The sequence below is a fragment of the Rhamphochromis longiceps genome, linkage group LG8, assembly GCF_057381845.1.
Source record: "Rhamphochromis longiceps isolate RC_006_pf linkage group LG8, R_longiceps_female_GT1.1, whole genome shotgun sequence".
NCBI classification, from domain to species: domain Eukaryota; kingdom Metazoa; phylum Chordata; class Actinopteri; order Cichliformes; family Cichlidae; genus Rhamphochromis; species Rhamphochromis longiceps.
This window is the reverse complement of record NC_140564.1, coordinates 15,325,301-15,345,002: the sequence shown is the minus strand read 5'-3', so window position 1 is coordinate 15,345,002 and position 19,702 is coordinate 15,325,301. Positions and strand designations below refer to the sequence as shown.

General features: G+C 40.1%; 2 protein-coding genes across 2 annotated transcripts; one reads left to right on the top strand and one right to left on the bottom strand.

Moving 5' to 3' along the window:
- The first annotated feature begins 310 nt into the window (after window positions 1-310).
- On the top strand, window positions 311-6,689 carry tmem130 (transmembrane protein 130). The gene is made up of 8 exons (XM_085415256.1): window positions 311-382; window positions 454-536; window positions 622-793; window positions 884-1,029; window positions 1,441-1,525; window positions 1,696-1,898; window positions 5,762-5,868; window positions 6,253-6,689. Exons 1-8 carry the CDS (start codon window positions 375-377, stop codon window positions 6,391-6,393), a joined length of 945 nt encoding a protein of 314 aa, XP_085271382.1. The 5' UTR covers window positions 311-374; the 3' UTR covers window positions 6,394-6,689.
- A 6,430-nt stretch (window positions 6,690-13,119) lies between these two features.
- nptx2b (neuronal pentraxin IIb) lies at window positions 13,120-19,158 on the bottom strand. The gene is made up of 5 exons (XM_085415943.1): window positions 18,409-19,158; window positions 17,692-17,911; window positions 17,134-17,378; window positions 16,859-17,038; window positions 13,120-14,547 (listed from the first exon to the last, which is right to left on the bottom strand). The coding sequence occupies exons 1-5, from the start codon at window positions 18,847-18,849 to the stop codon at window positions 14,317-14,319; spliced, it is 1,317 nt and encodes a 438-aa protein (XP_085272069.1). The 5' UTR covers window positions 18,850-19,158; the 3' UTR covers window positions 13,120-14,316.
- Window positions 19,159-19,702: the final 544 nt, after the last annotated feature.

The window sequence follows — 19,702 nt, the reverse complement described above, 5'->3', positions numbered from 1 at the left end:
ATTATTTCATGCTTCAGTCTTCTTTAGGGTTAACTCAATTTAAGTACTGTCCCAGTAACAAGTCAGTAGTTGTGCAATTTTTGTTGAGCTGATGATAATTTCCAGATCTGATAAACACAGAGATAAACCCACCACATTTAAGAAGTTGTCCCATGTAACTGACAGTAATGTGACCCAGGCCGGAACCACCTACTCAACAGCCGATTGTTGCTCATCATCCATGTGATTGAAACGCATGGTTATGATTTCAAGCCTTTACGGCGCTTATCTCTGAATCTCACTGACCAGAAGTAACAGCCTTCCATCCTTTCTCCCCAATGTCACTCGACTCCTGTTTTCAGAACTAACTTCATACTGTGAGAGGACGAGCAGATATGGACGGGTAAGTCGAACATCCACCACATTAACATCATGAACTGACACGTTTTCAAACTTTCATACGCGTGCTTCCAGAAAACACATCGTGTGGATGTTGATGCTTCCCATACTGGTTCTCCTGGGTGGAACAGAGACTACAGAGTCTTTGATAGATTTGAGTATGTCATCCATTTTCTATCTGTCTCTCTTTTACTGTTCATTCTTCTTGACTCCGCAACTAAATACAGCTTCTCTTTTGACCAGAAAATATTGAAGGGAAGCTTGTTTTCTATCAAATGGAGGGAAATGCCACCTACGTGAGAGACAGAGGTGAACTGGCGTCAGATGTTCCCACAGAGACTATGTTTGAACTCTTTGATCCCCAAAAGAATTTCAGCTCAGCAAAGTTCACCTATACTTGGGACTTAGGGAACGGGTATGATTTCTTACATTTTTAAATATAGATTAAAAAAAATGTTAGAGATGATTTTCTTTGTCTCATATTCTTTTTTGATCTTTGATACAGACAAGTGATTAACGGCACTGAGCCGGTTGTCCGCTATTATTACCCAGAATCAGGAAACTACACAATGTGGTTGAAAGTGGGAGCAAATGTGACCAAATATTCACCTCCGGTGACCAAAGTCTACTCCACAGAGGTTCAAGTGCTTGGTTTGTGGCTTTGAATTCATATATGCATTAATATATTCCTGTATAAATTATTTTCAGTCATTTTCAATAGGAAAAAGCAGTCTGCTGTAGGCTCAACATTTCTGGAAAATTTAATTTGAACTGTGACGTGATGACCTGATGTAACTATCAGGATTCATAAGAAAGCAGATTTGGTAGCAATTCTAAGTTAAGGTGGTTTCAAAGTAGTACTTCTTAAACTTGAGGGAGGGAGTTCATGGTGCAGACGGGGCGTAGAGTAAAATTAAGTTGAATTAATGTGATTTATGTAGGGAAAAATTTCCAAAATGCTATCATCTTGATTTTGTGGTCTTTGTGTGGGGAAACTAGAACACTTCTGTAAAGTTTTCCCAATAAAGAACGAAATGACTAATAGCTAAAACTTATTTGTAGATGCCATCAAGAACATCGAGCTGAAGGGGCCATCAGAATATGAGGTGTCACAGGACGCCAGTCTGATTTTTCATGTTGATGGAAGGTGAGCTGCATTTACCAGGAACATTGCTATATATTAGATCAATGCAAGTTTAAAATAGCGTGACCCTGAATAGTGCCCTTTCTTTTGCATTCAGCTTTTTATTTAATATTAATTTTGTTATTGTATTATAAAGAAAAGCTCCTCAACCCTGTGTTTGTGTGTGATTTTAGTCCTCCCTTATGGGTTTGCTGGCGTTTTCTCCCCAACTGCATGCCGGACGTGACAGAGGGCTGCACGCTGACCATGTTGTATGACAACATGTTGAAACTGAACCTCACCTTCGCCTCTGCTGGCTACCACTGTCTGGACATCAGTGTCCGGAACGAAATCAGTAAGCTGCAGACCTCCTTCAGCCTCTACGTCAGGAGAAACAGTGAGTATCCACCCACAACACCAGCAGAAATACCTGCAGACATGTTGCTTTCTGTGACATTAAAGCAGAGGACATAGGGAAGAAGAGAAAGAAAAGACATAAACTGATGTGGCAGCGAAATGCTTTTAGGGCAGAGGATCGTTTAGAGGAAACCTTGTTACAAAATGTGTTGGATAACGTAAAAAAATGCACTGTCATGATATCAGAAAACACAGCTGAAACTCACATGGGAAAAGTGTACGTTCAGTGCTCCCTGCCAGACTTGCTCTGCTGGATTTAATCATTGTTTTTTAACTCGAGCAGTAAACTTTTCACACCCTAACCAAAACCAGAACCTAATCAAAGCCTAACCAAAGCACAGCTGAAAAATACAAAAGAATAAAGAAAGAACAGAAATAAAAGTTAAGAAAGCCAGAAAACTTTGGAAAGCTGGCCCCATTCATCAACATAAGACTGCATCTTCCTAATAGCTTCATTAGTACTACAGAGTACCGAGGAGTCGGGAGATGAATTTATTGGGAAAGTTAGCGGAACCAAGCTACTTGATCATAAATGACACAGAGGAGCTCACGATTCAGCAGCATATTCAGTTTTGAGTGCTGAGAATGGATTCTGCTTAATGACTTCTAAATGCACCTAACAGGAAGCCAACTGACTGCTGCTATAGGTAAACCTGAAGGGCCAACCTGGGAAAAAAGGGGACATCCAAGGTGTTCAGGCCAGCTTTACTAATCTAAAACAAGGGAGGCAGGTTGAAATTTCACATATGATCAAACCTTAAGACTCCCTAATTACTCCCATAACATTTACAATCTGTTTATGCCACATGACAAATCACTTCACCCTGTGTAGAAAACCATATTTTTACTGTTCAAAAAGTACAACATGGAACACAAAATGCAAAAGCTGCATTTTCCTCTCTTTGTGGCAGCCTGTAGTAAGAGGTTTCATTTTCACTTATTAACTCAGAGTTAATTAAAAAGGTTACCGGATAACTAAAGGAATGGGAGACATAACTGAAACAAAAGCACAGCAAATATTTGATATCTTGTCTGTTTTCTTTTCTGAATGAACTGTCAGAAATGCCAAATATCTGCCCCCCTCCCCGCACCCCCTAAATTTGCAAATTTACTCAATCTACTTTTTACTGTTTTACTTTTTATACATCAATAAAAAGGTTGGGGTGCTGTGTGAAATGTACATAAAAACATAATGCAAAGATTTTTAAATCACATATTCCATTCACACTCTAACATACGGATGTTTAAACTGAGAAAACGCTCAATGTTAAGAAAGATATGAGGTGATATTTAACGTTGGCCATCTTCAACACTGTGTAGAGTTCCGTCTTCTTTTAACAACAGTCTGTAAACATCTGGGAATTGATGAGAGCAGCTGCTGGAGCTTTGGGAGAGGAACATTGCTCCATTCTTGCATTGGATTCTAGCTGCTCAACAGTCCTCTACTCTGTTGCATTCTTTATTTCATTATGTGCCAAATGTTTTTAACCAGTGAAAAGTCTTGACTGCAGACAGGCCATTCAGCACCTGTGCTCTTCTACTACAAAGCCATGCTACTGTAAGAGATGCAGTGAGGGTTTAGCACAGTGTTGTTGAATAAGAAACGCCTTCTCCAAAAAAGACACCTTCTGGATGGATCATATGTTACATACCTTTCAGCACTGATGGTGCCTTTCCAGATGTGCAGCTAACAATTCCATAGGCACTATTGCAGCTCCATCAGAGATGCAGGCTTGAGTGCTGATAACAGGCCAGAAGGTCTCTTTCCTTTTCAGTCCAGAGAACGTGAAATCCATGTTTTACAAAAACAGCTGTCAACTTTGATTTGTATGATGGGCGACACACTGTTGCCTCGCTGTTGCAGTTTGGGACCTTTTGAGTGTGGAGTACGCCTGTTCTCCCTGTGTTTGTCTGGGTTCTGTCCAGGTATTCCAGCTTCCCCCCAGAATACAAAGTTATGCTTCAGTTTAGGCTTACTGATGATTTTAAACTGATCATAGGCATGAATGTGAGTGTGAATGTATGTTTGCCTCTCTTTGTTAGCCAATTAGTCTGTGACAGAGGGGCAACCTGTGTTGGGATGTACCCTGCCTTCTGCCCCATGACAGCTGGGATTGGCTCCAGCCCCCTACAACCCTGAATCAGAGAAGTGAAAGAAAATGGATTTGTCTTATAACGGAGCACTTTTTCACTTTGCTTCAGTTCATGTTAAATGGCTCAGAGAAGATGGCAGCGTTTCTTGATTTGACTTAATTTTTACATATGTCGTCTTCATGCATGATAGAGCTTCCTCAGCCCGTCCAATGATCCTGCCTAAAGACAAGATCTGCATTATGCATAGATTTCTCCAGATTCTCACTATCCTTTAAAGATATTGATGATTCAAAATGTTCACAATTTTACATTGAGGAACGTTCCACAATTTCTTGATGCAGTTTTGGCTTACTGGTGAACCGCTATCAACCTAATTAGTTGCAAAATGTTCTTCCAGCGGTTTCTTTTATTACCACTTATTTTTCCATCCGTTTACTGTTCCGGAACTAACTTTTTTGAGATGCTCTGCTGCGATCAAATTCAAAATAAACCAGTACTTTTAATGAGTTTTATTATGAATAATGTGTGGGTTTATGAGATTTTCAAATCACTGCATTCTATTTTTATTCACATTTTATCCAGCATTGCAACTTTTAACATTTACTAATAAAAATCCTTAAAGCATTTTTGCCTTTTTTTTTCTTTCTTTTTTTTTACCATTGCTCCTTTAGCTCATAGAAATTGCACAGAAACTGCACTTTAAATGCGTCATAGCTGGTCCAAACGTTTCAGGTTGTAAACACATTGATAAGCATATTTGGACAATGTTTGTAAATTTCAGATGAATACTTTCACATGCTTTACCTTACTGTGAATTTTGAACTGATGTTCATGTCAATTATTTTCCCTTTTAATGCATTTTTCAATGCAATGTTGGTCTCGAAATTTCTATTAGAAAGATTTTTTAGTAGCCTAAAGTGAACTGCCTGCAGACATCACATGCAAAACCATTTGCAATGTTAATGCTGCTTATTGGTCGTCAGCATCAGAACATATACACTCACACATGCTACTGAACACAATGAAACAAAACTAGACCAGCACCTTTTTTGAAACTGGAGTTGTAAGATGAATTAGCAAGTTTAAGGCCATTTGCAAAGTTCTCTTGGCTCTAAATATGAACTATTTTTGTATTAGTCATCGTGTACCTTCTGCTTTAATAAAGTTTGACTCAATCACAATAAATCTAAATAAACACAGCAAAATCTTTTGAAACAAAGGTCAGCTGTGCTGTGTCATGAGGTGTTTCATGTGCTGTTTAGCTGTGTTAGTTCCACAGACACAGATGAAAGAGTGAAAATGGAGGAATCCAAGCGTATCAGAGTAGGCGGGTCCGAACATGTCTGCTGTCCTCAATCGATTCGTTGTTGTGATTTTACTAAAGTTTCTATTGAGCCAAAATTAGCGTCTGCTTCCTACTTACTCAGAAACACAGATTTTCTGGGACAAATTTGGAACTTTTGACTCAGTTTTAGAGTGTGTTGTGCTACTTAACACACAACAGAGTGCCTCACTTTCTTCTATCATTATACCAAACAGGGTCATAAAGCCAGTAAGAAAATTGTACGCTTGCTAAAACCACCATATTCATTTACAACACAGCATCCTAGCTACAGTGTGTAGCATGGAGAGTAGAGACTCATAGAATAAGTATATGAGATATAATAGTTTCAATTGCTTATAATTGTTTTTACTGCATCTTTAACAACAGACCCACACTCTGTCTGCTTCTTTCTTCCTTAATTATAGATGGTGCTCAAATTTTCTTCATCCTGTCATGTGCTGCCATTCTTGTGGCAACGTTCTCCTTCATCGCAGTCATCGCCTGTCACCCTCATCTTCACAGCAAACTTAAGGTACACATGTTTGTGGTTCATTAACCACATATTAACAAGATAAAGGCACAATGCAAAACCTTCAAAAACCTTAAGGGCCATATTAGTAAATGATTATAAAATTGTGTACTTCATCAATACTGTGTATCCCACTGGTTAGAGTTTAAGCAAATAGCCTGTTATCCTAGTTTTCAGTAGCTCAATGAGTGCCAGTGATTGCAGTTAATTGCTGTGTATGACCACAAGGAGGCTGCCTATTTCCAGAAATAAATCACACTTGAACAACAACAAACTATAAACCACATAAGCTCAGATATTTGAACCTACTTAACTGTGACACTGTATTTTTATCTAAAAGCAACTTTGAAGCTGGCTGATGTTTTTCTGGTAAATGTCATTTTGCAGATTGCTGCTTCCAGTAATGCCGTATTTCTGAAGAACCAAGAATCTGATGGTCAAAGCTTAATTCTTTTAAAGCTCTCCAACATTGAGAAAGCAGAGAAAGAGCCACTCCTGTTGCAATATGGGACTCAAGGCCGCTCTTAACCAGCACACTGCTTCTCTTTCTGCCCTCTTATTGTGGCTGCATACACATGTGTTTGGCAAAGAAAAATCTAAAACTACTAATAACTGTGACCCTGCATATCTTGCATGTGTGATTATAGATATATTTTGCTAATATGTGCATGATCAAGTAGCTTGATATTGTATTTTGAAAAAAGAAGAAGAAATAAAGTGCCTGTATGTATTTAGAACTATCCTCTAAGCTGGGTTAATTGGTGGTTTCACCGCAAATGTTCAGTAGGCTAATAGGTCAAACACTGCGTTTGTCATAAAATAATGATGGCGATCAACTGATGAGTCACAGAACTCAGGTTGACATTCAAATAAACTCATAAAAAATTAACAGCTCAAGCGCAGGTCATGTTTAAACAATGAGTGTTAATGATCATGCTGTGAATGGATTGGACCACTCATTTATTCCATGTTTTTAATTGATGTATGAATCGAGGCCTTGCGTCGGTGTTACTTTCTAGAAAAACAATTAAATATTTGTTTTGGCCTTCATCTTGCACTCCTAAACGCTGAGGCACAGCTGCACAAGATATATTTTTTTGCAGAGAGCTAATACTCGACTCTGTCCTATCATGCATGATGCTCAGGTTCACAATTCAAATGAGCATATTTATCTGAACAACTTCTACTTTGAACTTTACAGAAAGTACATGTGAAGCTCTTTATCTTTTATAAACCTTGTGTTTTGTATCAGTTATATTGACACAATACAATGTACTATGAATGAATGTTACATTGAAATTTGGGTCATGTCATGAACATGAACTGAATTTCAATAAGGTTGTGGTAGGTAACATGTTTTTGGTGTCACTGGACAGGAAATCAACCTGTTCATCCATTTTCTTTCATCTAACCAATTCAAGAGTTTCTATCACAGCTGTCTTAGGGCAATAGGCAGGCAACACCCTGGACAGGTTGCTAATCTGTCAGCTGCTGCAGTGCTAACACAAAACACATCACTCACGGTCACACCTATGGTCAATTGAGAATCACCAATTAACCTAATGCCATATGTGTCTTTGTACTGTGGGAGAAAGCTAGAGAGAAACTGTCACGGCTGGCGAGGCAGGCCGTGTGGAGGTGAGGTAAGGACCCAAATGCAGGCACTGACGTAGATGCAGAGATTGAGCTTTATTTTGTGAGGTGAACACAATACAGGAGGAACGGAGAAGGGCATACAGATAAACCTAAACTGAGAAAACTAACAAAACTGACCTGAAACTATCATACGGCAGAAACACAGGGAGTCTCGAGGAGACAACGCAGACGGAGCAGCAACAAGCAGGAGAAAACACAGGGCTTATATACACACAGGGGCAATCCGGGAATGGGATACAGGAGGTGACAGGCTGACGAGACAAGGACCTTCAAAATAAAACAGGAAATACAACAGGTATGCACAGACACGAGAATTAACACAAGACATGGCAACAGGGAGGGAGCACAAAGACGCGGGACCAGGCAGGCAGAGAGACAGAACAAAAGGAGCTCGAAATACAAAACAGAAACTAAACCTGAGAACAAGAAATTCCTAACAAGAATGAACCTAAAACATAAGATAATAATCAAAACCAAAACCACTGAGTCCACAGACAGACCATGAGAGTAACCATGTAAACACGGCGAGAAAATGCTAACTCTATACAAAAACACATTTTTTCATACTCTTGAGTTGGTCTTCAAGAATCATTCTCTAGGTTTCTTGAAGGACATTCAAAGCCAGGTCAACACCTGAATCACATGATTAGTTCGTTACCAGGCCTCTGGAGAACTTCAGGACATGTTGAGGAGCTAATTTAGCCATTTAAATCAGCTGTGTTGGTTCAAGGACACATCTAAAACCTGCAGGGACACCGGCCCTCGAGGCCTGGAGTTGCCCACCCCTGTTCAAAGCCCTTCTTTAGCTGTTGGGTGCCTTTTGTTCAGTTCTGTCAAGATGATCCCAGGCTGCTTCAATAATGTTGAGGTCCGGGCTCTGGACTCTGTGCTTCCAACCCATCTTACAGATGGCTGTAGACACTCACTGTTGTACAGCTCTCTGACGTCCTGCATATATATTAATGACAATTTGATCTGTTTCCTTTCTGTATGAATGACTTCTTTACAGCCTTCCAAATGTATCTCTGGGTCCTCTTTTAGGTCTTTGCTCAGTTTTTGTCATATTTTTAAGGACATAGCATTTAGTTCTTGATTTACTTCTTCCTTTGTCTTCCACTTATTTGCTTTACCTAGATTTTTAAAATGAGAAAACTGGACAAGTGAAGAACTGCTGCAAAGAAAAGTGGGCCAAACTTCCTAACAATGTGAGAAAGTCATACAGAAAACCATTACTTCATTAGCTTGTACCAGTGAACCATGTGGTGAGGTGTACTTAGTTTAACACACACAGTGCTATTTTATTAAATAAATACCTAATATAATACGTCACATCTTATTCATCTGTCTTTAAGCAGTTGTAGAACCTGGTATGGACCAGATTTGTCACAGCCGAGCAGGCCGGTGTGTTTGAGGTGTGGACAAAAATGCAGACACGGGAGACAAACGAAGTGTAACAAAAAAAAACAAGGCAAGGCAAACTGGAGAAAAACTAATCTGGAAACCTAAACTGAGAAAAACTAAAACATGAAAACTGTGACATGAACAGGGCCTGAACTGGAACATGAAAAACTCTAACGTGAGATAATCAGGGCATGAGGACAGAAGGGTAATGAGGGAAGTGGAAACACCTGAGGAGACACAGCTGACACAAATGATCATGACGCCACAGGGAAAAGTAAAACCCTAACACACTAAACATGGAACCACCAGGCCTTTCAAAATAAAACAGGAAGCATGGAGAGACGAAGACGTAATAACACAAGCTCGACAACATGAAACACACAGACAAGAAACATGACAGACTGGGTAGACATGAAGCACAGGGAGATGCAAGCATGGGCATAACTAAACGTTAAACAAAGAGGAGAAGACTAAATAATAGCACAAGAACAAGAACTAGCATTTTTACAATAACGTAAGAAAATCCAAAATAAACTCAAGACACTGGGTCACGGACCCGAACCCTGACAGATTGTTTTTGAGTGTGTACTAATGTGCTATATTTTAGAATAAAAAGAGGGTGTACTTTGTTTTTCATATGGCTCTAGACTCAATCGCCTCCTCTGGTTTTGTTTTTAGGCTTAGCTCACGAGGCTTGAGACAAGTTCTTTCAAGCCAGATCTAGTGAGCATAGCAAAAACTTGTTTAAAAAGCAGAGTAGTGATACGGCATGGTTAGGCAACAAAAGACCTTCACCTGGAAAGGCAGGGTTTGAGTCCTGTGTAAAACCAGAATGCAGGTTTGTTTGTTTTCTCTTCATTACTGATTAAGCCATTACCCAGTTGTTGTTGAGAAATCAATGCCACAAATATGAATGTGGTGTCATCAGCAGTTACTGAGGTAATGACTGACCAGTCCTCCACAGAGCCATATTACCTTCTTTTAATAAAACTTTATCATAACCAAAACAAATCAAAATTATTTAAATTCAACTTTGTGATAGAAACACAAAAATATAAAGCAATATTGTTTCTAATTACTGCAAAATGAAGCATCAGCCTGAGATGAAAGAAAGGATCGATTCAAATTCAGTAGAAAAACAGGAAGAGTTGTAAAAGTTAACCTTACATAAAGTCTTTGAATCTTTTCTAACTCCTCTAGCATCAGTCACGTTATTTTTATTCAGTTTTTTACCTTGATGGTGTTTAATGATAGTGTGTTCTCTGTTAGAGATGTCAGCATTATTAATTGTGAGTGTTTTGATGAATGCTGGTTGTCAAAGACACTGCGGGGAGATGCAGATGCTAAGATGAATATCAGGCTGACCTTGAGCTAAAAAAAAGTTAACGTCTGCAGCTGTTCGCATTTTTTAAGAGAAAAATCTGTCATTAAATTTCAGCTCTGTTATATTCACTCATATCTACTGAAACCAACGTTTGAGGTTTGGATGTGGTAATGTAAACATATGAACATATATGTAATATACATACAGTATGGATCATATCACTGATGTGTAAAAAAAACTTTAATGACTTAATTAGACATGTGGGACTTGCTTTTTGTTTGTTTTTGCTTCTTTTCTTCTCTTTTCAAATTTCAAACTTTGATTCTTTTTTCATCACCATCTTTTTGTAACTTCAAGGTCTGTGTTTTAGCTGCTAGAGTGACCAAAGAGTGAATTGCTAAGTTATAAACTAACACGACGAAGCTTGATTGGCAAGGTGCCATAACTGATATGGATGCATGCACAGATGCAGGCATGGTAAAATACAAAGAAACCAACAGAAAGCAACAAAAAATAAAATAAAATAAGCTCAGGTCCTCTATCAGAGGCCTGGGAGCTTGAGGGTCCATTGCAGTATCTTAGCTTTTCCTAGGACTGCGCTCTTCCAGACAGAGATCTCGGAAGTTGTTCCTGGGATCTGCTGGAGTCACTCCCCTAGCTTGGGGGTCACTGCACCAAGTGCTCCGATTACCATTTAGACCATTGTTACCTTCACCCTGCACATCTTCTCGAGCTCTTCTCTGAGCTCTTGTTACTTCTCCACTTTTTCGTGTTCCTTCTTTTTGATGTTGCTGTCATTCGGTATCGCTACATCTATCTCTACGGCTGTCTTCCTCTGCTTGTCTACCACTACTATGTCCGGTTTGTCCGTTTGTCCATGTGAGATTATTTTGTTATCATATGTTACCTTATATATGAGATCAAAGTAGTTGCATTATAATATGGTATGTAGTTTTAGTTTGCATTAGACCTCTGACTTAGAAGAGTGTGAAAATCATTAGATCTGTTGGATTGACCTGTATTATGTTGAATGTCTTACATTGTTTCAAAGGAGTTGTTAGGATAATGGATGTTATTTTAATCTCACTGATATCATTTACATGCACTGTTATTAGTTCATTATTACTTCATTAGTCTGCATCAGTTTATCAGCAATATATCATTGTATCATTCATCATATCATTCTTAGTAAATCGGCTACAAGGTAATTCACCACCAGCTTAGCTGTGGATCCAGATGGCCCAAAACAGAGTCAGATAAGGACACTGACCGTTTGTTGGCCGGAAACTGACACTCTCACACAACTACACATTCTACACACTATTGGTTATGTTCCCAGATACAGAGGAGTAGAAACATCTGGAACATGTTGTTGTTCTTAGCCATAGAAGGACATAGAAGGAGAACTTTCTGACTGAGGGGAAGTTATCATTTCCAGGAAGGTCTGTGTGATGTCATCATGGAGAATATAAAAGATATGGGAGAGCCGCCGCCCGGCGGAGATTGTTGTTGCAAGTTTCTTCCCACACTTAGTGCACAAAGTGTGTAATAAAAGATCACTATTTTTGCCACCTACTTGGACTCGGCCTGCTTTCTTCTTCTCCTCAAAACTCGAATCTTAACATCCACCAGATTGTCCGTCTGTATCTGGAAGTCCCACAGGATCTTACCTCAGTCATTCTTGACCACCACTGGGTGCCTCTTCCATTTTGACTTCAGAACTTCCAGGCCATATTCTGCATAGATGTTCCTGTATACTATGCTGGCCACTTATTTATGGAGTTCCATGTATACTCTGCCTGCTAGCATCTTGCATCCTTCTGTTATGTGCTGGATTGTCTCAGGGGCATCTTTACACAGCCTGCACCTGGGGTCTGCACAGTCCTGAGAAGATTGGCAGATAATGGACTTCAATCTGTTGGCCTTATAACCCCTCCCTGATTGATGGGCAGCAATAGTTGTTTCTACTAGGATCCTTGCTGATGCTTTTCCTCCTTGGCATTGTGTTACCAAATACCTGAATGCTCCAGAGCAGCGAACTGCAAAAGCTTCTGCTTTCATAGAAATGGCCACACTTTCTGATGATCAGTTAATCAAGTGGATTCATCAAGCAGCATCTGGCTGATACTTACCCTCTTAATTCCTGTGGAAGCAGGAAGGGTGTACTTAGTTTTTACACACTGCTTCTGTGTGTCTATTACATTTTTAAGACCTGCTAAGAACCAGCTTATTTTTATTATGTCCTGAACCTTTAAGGGTTTGCTTTCTTTTGACCAGCCTAAGCTTCTGAAATGCTTACCTCTCCTGAAAACAACCTGTGTGAATTATATAAATTATTCTTCGCTACTAATCCACAAGAGCACAGTTAATATTCCCATCTTCAAAGACCCTTAGAGTATAACAGGTTTTGACAATTCTTGGTTTTGAGAAATGCAAAAAATATTTTTCACCTGTCAAACTTAACCGATTGCTTTGTTTTGCTCAAGCTGGGCGGCTAAGCTAACATATAAAAAGATGGTATTCTATATGATTTCATAATTCTGGATTTTAGTGAAACTTAAACTTAAATAACTCAAATAATGAATGTGTGTCATGTAGTTTCAAGGCTGTGGCAGACTTGTCTAATAGAGAGTGTCCGTGATGTCACCCCTGACCTTTCTCATCTGTTAAGAGTTGCTAAATCCACCCGGGACATCTGTTGCTGTTTGACTGAAGCCATCAGAGTCTGAACAGCCGTAAGACAGTAAGTCTGTCTTACTCGTGTGACGCCTAACAAACAAGATGGTTTTAAAACTGGCATATAAGATTCATATGATTTTTTTTAAACAGTCTCACAGAGAGTACTCGTGTTCACTTGTAAATTCATTTTCCAGGAATAATTATCTTTATTTTCCACATTTTCTGTACATGGTAAACATTTGGAAACACTTAGAAAACATTTAATGGCACTTCTATGAAAAGGCCACAGGACAAGGTGGAGAAAGCCTTACAAATGTGCTAAAAACAGACCACATTAAAAAAATACTTTTTTTTCTGGACAGAGACGTTACATAATGGAAAGTTACATTCAAATTTACATTCAAGCACATGTTATAAGGTTTTAATTTTTTTTTTCACTCTTTGTCATCACAACACAGAAGCTGTGTGTATGTTTTCAAAATGATTCACCATTTCCTGTGATGGAAAAAGCCAGGAAGAGAGAACAGTGATGAGCAGCAGCACTGGTGACAGATATGCATCCCACTTTTGTTTTTCACTACGTAAGCTATAAAATGAAATCAGCAGCATGTCTTACACAGATTTATTTCAATCGCTGATGTGCTTCATCCATCAGTGCCACATGAAATATGGTCTTTGGGTTTTTCTGTTTTGTTTTTTTTAGTATTATCCCTTTAAAAGAGCCAAACATGTGAGGATCAGATTGCTGTTGGCTCAGTGCTATTGCTTGGTTAAAGAGGTGGCCTAACATTAGCCACCCTTTTAATCTTTCCTCCTACACAGCACGCAACACTCGCTCACATGTTAATGGCAACGTCGGTCTGAACCTTAATGTGTTTGTCATACTACAAGTGTGCTGCACTAGAGTGGATTTTCTTTACTTCAGAGCTTCAGAGTGAGTGTGTGTGTGTGTGTGTGTGTGTGGGGGGGGGGGTCATTTTACGTCTTAGCACCAATACCTACGGCCTTATGTTACTACGGCTGTTGAAGCCAAGTATCCTAATCGTGATGAAGAAACTGCTGTCACTAAGGAGCGCTCTAATTGCCACTGGAAACCGCAAGCAGAGGTGATTGTGATCAGCCTGGGCGAAACAATACACACTTAGATGTGTGGCCCTGAACGCTGGATCACACCAAACGGTCAAAATGTCACAGCTGTAATCTCAGGGGGTCTTTTTCAGAATTGGTTCAGTAATCTCAAAGCTGTAAATGTAAACCAGACTACGAAAAGCATCCAACTATAAAAAAATAAAATGAACAAGCTGCCTCACAGTATGAACAGACTACTTAAAATAAAAAAAGTTGAATGGATGGAAACATTAACAAATCAAATGACAGGCTGAGAGGTTTTTTTAAGCGTTGGGCAACCTCTCCTGGCATATCTCCAAGGGCCGCTTGAACGCTCCCCTCCCGAAAACTTCGACGTTGCTCGCCAGCCAGGAGACGACATTCCCAGGGACGTACGAAGTGCAGTTGGCCATAGACTGGATCTCGACGGGCTTCAGAACGCGATCCCAAATGTTCACCTGACTCAGCTCGCCCACGAAAGCCTGTCCGGCATCAAAGCGCCCGCCCACCACGTCCTGGAAGAGCCATAAACAGCAGGATGTGAATTTAAACCGCATCGACAACAACATCATCAAACGTAATTACCTGTTCCAGTGCGGAGGAAGAGCCAGTCAGTGGGAATGAACTGCTCATTAAACTTTTGTACTGTCTTTTAAAGTACTCTTGGACACGAGGTCAAGTCCTTTATCTGTTTTCTAAGAAATGTGTCATTTTTTAAAGACTTTATGTTTCATAATTTAGTAACACTAAGCGATCACGTGAGAGCATCATGGGTATTCATGTTGATTTGAACTTTAGATTCACGGTTAATATATTTGGTTTTTGTTTGGCTTTTATTGTTCTTCTAGCATTTGTAATCTTGATTATGTGTTCACTGAATGGTTGAATTCCTGATTTGATTAATTTATTATTTTAACAGAGGTTGAGTTTTTTTTCTTGTGATATTATTGACTTTTTTCTTCTCTTTTAATTTTCAGTTTTACAGTTGTTTGTTTTTTGGTTCATGCCTTCATTTTTATTCTTTTAGTTCCCGCTGTGCCCTCTGTGTTTATATAGTCCTGTTTTTCCTTTGTCACTTTGGCAAAGCATCTATCATGCTTCCCTGTGTGCCACCTGCTGTGATCTCCTGTGGCTCGCCTTCAGTTATTTAAGCCTCTGCCTCACATTCAGATTCTCACTCAATCTCTCTCCCTTGACGGATAAACTGCTTGAGAAACAAAACTTAGGAAACGGATTTTAAAACTGTTGATTTCAAAATGAAAATATGAAAAATACTTAATATTTATTAGTCATATCTGGTAGAAAATTTGTGGTAGACAGATAAGAGTGCAAAGTCCTTAGACAAACAATTCTCCTGACCTTGGTCAAGCTGGTCCTTGTTACAGCTGAAGCACCTTTTCATACCATCTTCACACAATTTTGAGAAGCTTGACCTGAAGACCTGAAGCAATCATCTGACACAGTCATCTGTCTGCACTGCAGTTGCAATCCTTGTTAGGTGTAGTCTATAAAGTCCAGTGGTTTTATGTGTTTGCAATCAAGAGTGTGATAAAACTACCAAGCTAAATTTCATGAATCCTATCGATCGATCCCCAGCTCTGTCTGTCTTGGTTGTTGTGTTCTTGGGCAAGACACTTCACCTACCGCCTACTGGTGATGGCCAGAGGGGCCGATGGTGCAATATGGCAGCCTTGCTTCTGTCAGTCTGCCCCAGGGCAGCTGTGGCTACAACTGTAGCTTGCCTCCACCAGTGTGTGAGAGTGAATGAATAGTGGAATTGTAAAGCGCGTTAAGGGTCTCGAAAAGCACTATATAAATGCAATCCATTATTATTATTAAGATAGAGAACTGACATCGGCTTTGGTGATGTATGTACTCTTCTAGTCTTGAATCTGTATGATGTCAAAGACAGTGGATATACTAAATATGGTCATTTCAGACACACAACTCTGGCTGTGAGAATAGCAGTCCCAACCGATCTACTGTACAGAGTGCAAGGGGCAGCCATTCAGAAGAAAGCTGGCTTAAAAGGAGTCTGGTTATAAAGGGAGAGGAGTAAAAAGGCTCGTCTCAGGTAGAGGAGGAACTGAGGAGTTATTTTGTACTGTGAATCATGCAAAGCTACTCTAACAGAAACCAAGAATATAAATATGGAAGTGGAAATTAGGTTCCCTTCAATCACATAAATATTCTGCATGCTGCTATGTAAACTTTGATTAGCAGTGATTTGGATACCAAATGTTCCCTGCAGAACTGAACAGTAATATGATTTTTTTTTAAACGATAACAGCACTCAAAGACCACAAGCCTCAGCAAACGGCCATTCATGCCTTTTAAAGAGGGATCTGGATGCACACCAAATATTTAATGGCTTCTTCCCTCAACACGAAGTGTCACGAAAATAGACTGGGCAGGTTTTGTGTAAAGCCATTAAAAGGGACACAAACAAACGTCAATAAAAACATGCGTTATTACCTGCTTGGCAGAGGTAATAATACATTGATTCATTTAGCGACCTCAGCAGCTGTGGGCAGTGATAGATTCACTGTTGTTTCTGTTAATTGTTTTGTTCTGATAATCAGCCTGGATCTCATTTGTGCCGCTTTAAATCTGGGTAATTTTCTTCTTTCCATCTGCAATTTGCAGAGACACCTCATAAATAGTGCGTCTTATTAGTCGAAGCGCTTGGTACAGCATTTTCAAGTTATTTTCTTCTTGCAGTAATGTGAGCGTGTTGAGTTGAGTGCACATAGCTGCAACACATTCTTTTTTTGACGATGAATCTAAAAATAGACATTCATCAAAGATTTTACTGTATCATTTCACCTGCTCCTGCCCCAGGATGATCACTCCTTCAGGTTTGATGGGGTGCCAGGCTGCCAGGTTGTCACCAGCTCCCAGCTTCTCCCCGTCTTGGTAAGCCTCCCACTGACCATCTCGCGTGGTCCAAGAGATGCAGATGTGGTGCCACCTGCCGTCGCGAACCTCCAGGGGAAGCTGAGCAACCTAGGGTCAAAAAGACATTATAATTTTGAAACGTGTGTTTTGGTACAAATATGATTTTTACTAAATCACTATTTCAATCCGATTTAATTACTTGCCTTGTCATTAATGAGAAGCTCAATTGGGTTGTTGCCCCATTCAATCAGCACAATCTCATTTGCTTGCCCTGGTACACCGTAAGAAAAAGGCGTGCCTATGCCAGGGCTGGCGCTGGACTTGATCCACATGCAGAGAGTGAAAGCATACATCTCTGGCAAGCTCTTGGTGATACGGCCATACAGGTAATTGGTACGCTGGGGCAGGGACAGCTTAAACTGTTCTGGGGATATGAAGTCTCCTCCGCCTGTAATAAGATCGGCAGAAAAGACCCGTGGTGTAAGGAGGGAGAGGTGACCCATGAGGCTAATCTTCTCACCCGTTATTTCACCTTTGGTGATTCATAAGATCATCTTGACTATTCTGAGTGCAGAGGGCAGCAGCCTTTCTCCACTCTTGTAATTTTCCTTTCATGTGGGACTATTCTCTGTGTAGTCATCCAATCTGTTAAATGGGCTGTATGTCATTGAAACCTATTTATATCTCAAAATAACATTTCCTCTTGATTTGTTCTCTACAGCTATTGTAATGTAAATATGTGAGTTTGTGCTTGGCTGTACCTTTCTCCAACTCATTGATCCTCTCTACCAATGCGTTTAGAGTGCTCTCTGTTTTCAGCCTGTAGGCAGCTGTGGCATTGGACAGCATGCTCTTTTCCGCCTCCAAGGTGCTGACTTTTTTCAGGAGCTGTTTCTCCAGTTCTCCAAGACGTTGCTGCAGCAGGTCACGGAGCTCACTGGGGAACGAGGCTCCAGATATGTTGGCCCTCATTTGCTGTTGCTAAGGAAGGATCAACATCACCAGTTATCATAAGCAGGATGTGCACTAAGCCCCCCTGAGAGCTGTGAGCTTCTGTGTGACTGATTGGCAGGTTTACAGATTGAGTTTAAATAAAAGTCTTTCAGTCAGTTTTCCTCTCCTGTCAGGAGAATCCACTCATTTATTTTAATGTGGGAGGCACATACTGGGCTTGAAACTGAGTATTTTCATACTGTGTGGTAGTCATGGTAAGACTAGGAACAAAAGACTATTCAATTTATTGAAAGCGCAAGCAAAGTGAAGGCAGGTCACACGAGAAATTAACCAGTTAGCTGTATAATCTCTTCCCACATACTGCTTTGATTCTCCACGATAAACTCAGTAACAATTCTTAGAAGTCACGCTCTGCTTTTGTGCGAATCGACAGTTTGTTTTAATCCCCTTAAATCCGTAATCCGTAAGCAAACCAGGTTTTTAGGTTCGGGCTTTGGCACAATGCTTTGCGCAATGACTCTTACCTCAAGGTTTTCCAGTCGGTCCTTGAGCCCCTGCATGGTTTTTCCAAGATTGTCGATAGTTTCATTTGGATCCCCGGGAACGTCCCCCATCGTGTTTTGTTTGTCTTTGCCCCATGTTCCCCCTTTGTCGTACTTTCTATCGGTGGTTGCTGACGCGCACAGAGACAGCTTGGTGGTAAGCTCGTTGATGGTGCCAATCTGTTTGGAAATCGTTTCTTTCTGTTGTAAAATCGTCTCCCTTAGCTGCATGACCGTGTTTCTGAGCTCTTCTTCCTGACCCCCGGCATTTAACTCGGGTAGCAAAGTCACAGGGCAACTGGCATCGCCCGTGAGGGGTATTGCCCGGCAAATGTAGCGCTTTCCATCGTCCGCCTGCCTGTTTGTTAGCTGACCACATCCCAGAGCACAAAAACATAACATCCCGGACAAGAGTGAAAACATACCGGCGGCTTGTGTCGCTCAGAGAGGTCAAGAAAGAGGTGAAAACCTCACAGTTAAATTCTCAGCACTCCAACGCGAGCCCGATGTTGAGTTCAGTGCGTAAAAGTGTACTCCAAACGGGTCTGCGCAAAAAGCATCATGTATAACTATCTTTACAAAGTAGCGACATGATGTGCGACCGGCAAAATCAGGAGTGGAAAATGCGATCAGGGGAGTGTAAGCCCATTAATGCTGATCAGACAGCTCCTCTCGATAAAGAGGATTACCAAAAAAAGGTGTCTGTGAAAAGTCCTGGATGTGTTGTAGTAGGCTGACGTCACCGAGTCTAGGCTTAACCCTCCTCTCGTGTTAGGGTCGGCACCGACCCATTTTAAATTTCAAATGCATAAAAAAATCACATACATTTGTTTATTGTATCAAGGCTTTTTGACTTTGTCAGGAACCTCTATTTCTACAAAATAAAATAAAAAAAATTATTTTCACTAAATTAAAAAATGCCCTAGTTGAAATTATGACCTTTGTGTTGTTAGGGTCGGTTTCGACCCAGGTATAATATTATGAGTATAAAGCAATAATTAAAGCCAAAACTGAAATCATAAGTGCACTGTCAGCTAAAACACTTACAGCAAGCGCCTCTCCTAATCATATGAGCTTTAGGGGATTCTTATTTTGCATGTTTTTTGCAGTATACCTGCACAAAAACAAAACAAAATAAACACGGGCATGTGAGGTGAATTCACTATTTGAGTGGCCATTTGACTTCCAGAGTGCACATTTACAATTTGCAGCATACAAAAAATGAGAAGAAGATTCACAGTGAGCTAAGTTCTGGATCATATTTTTGGTGAAAATG

Bases quoted from the DNA above. Each gene is read 5' to 3' on its own strand.
- tmem130 (XM_085415256.1), top strand. The intron at 537-621 runs GTATGTCATCCA...TCTTTTGACCAG, and splicing joins AGAGTCTTTGATAGATTTGA to AAAATATTGAAGGGAAGCTT. The intron at 1,030-1,440 runs GTTTGTGGCTTT...ACTTATTTGTAG, and splicing joins CACAGAGGTTCAAGTGCTTG to ATGCCATCAAGAACATCGAG.
- nptx2b (XM_085415943.1), bottom strand. From the start codon at position 18,849: ATGTTTTCACTCTTGTCCGGGATGTTATGTTTTTGTGCTCTGGGATGT. The intron at 17,912-18,408 runs GTAAGAGTCATT...ATCCTTCCTTAG, and splicing joins ACCGACTGGAAAACCTTGAG to CAACAGCAAATGAGGGCCAA. The intron at 17,039-17,133 runs GCAAGTAATTAA...TTTTGACCCTAG, and splicing joins AGCTTCTCATTAATGACAAG to GTTGCTCAGCTTCCCCTGGA.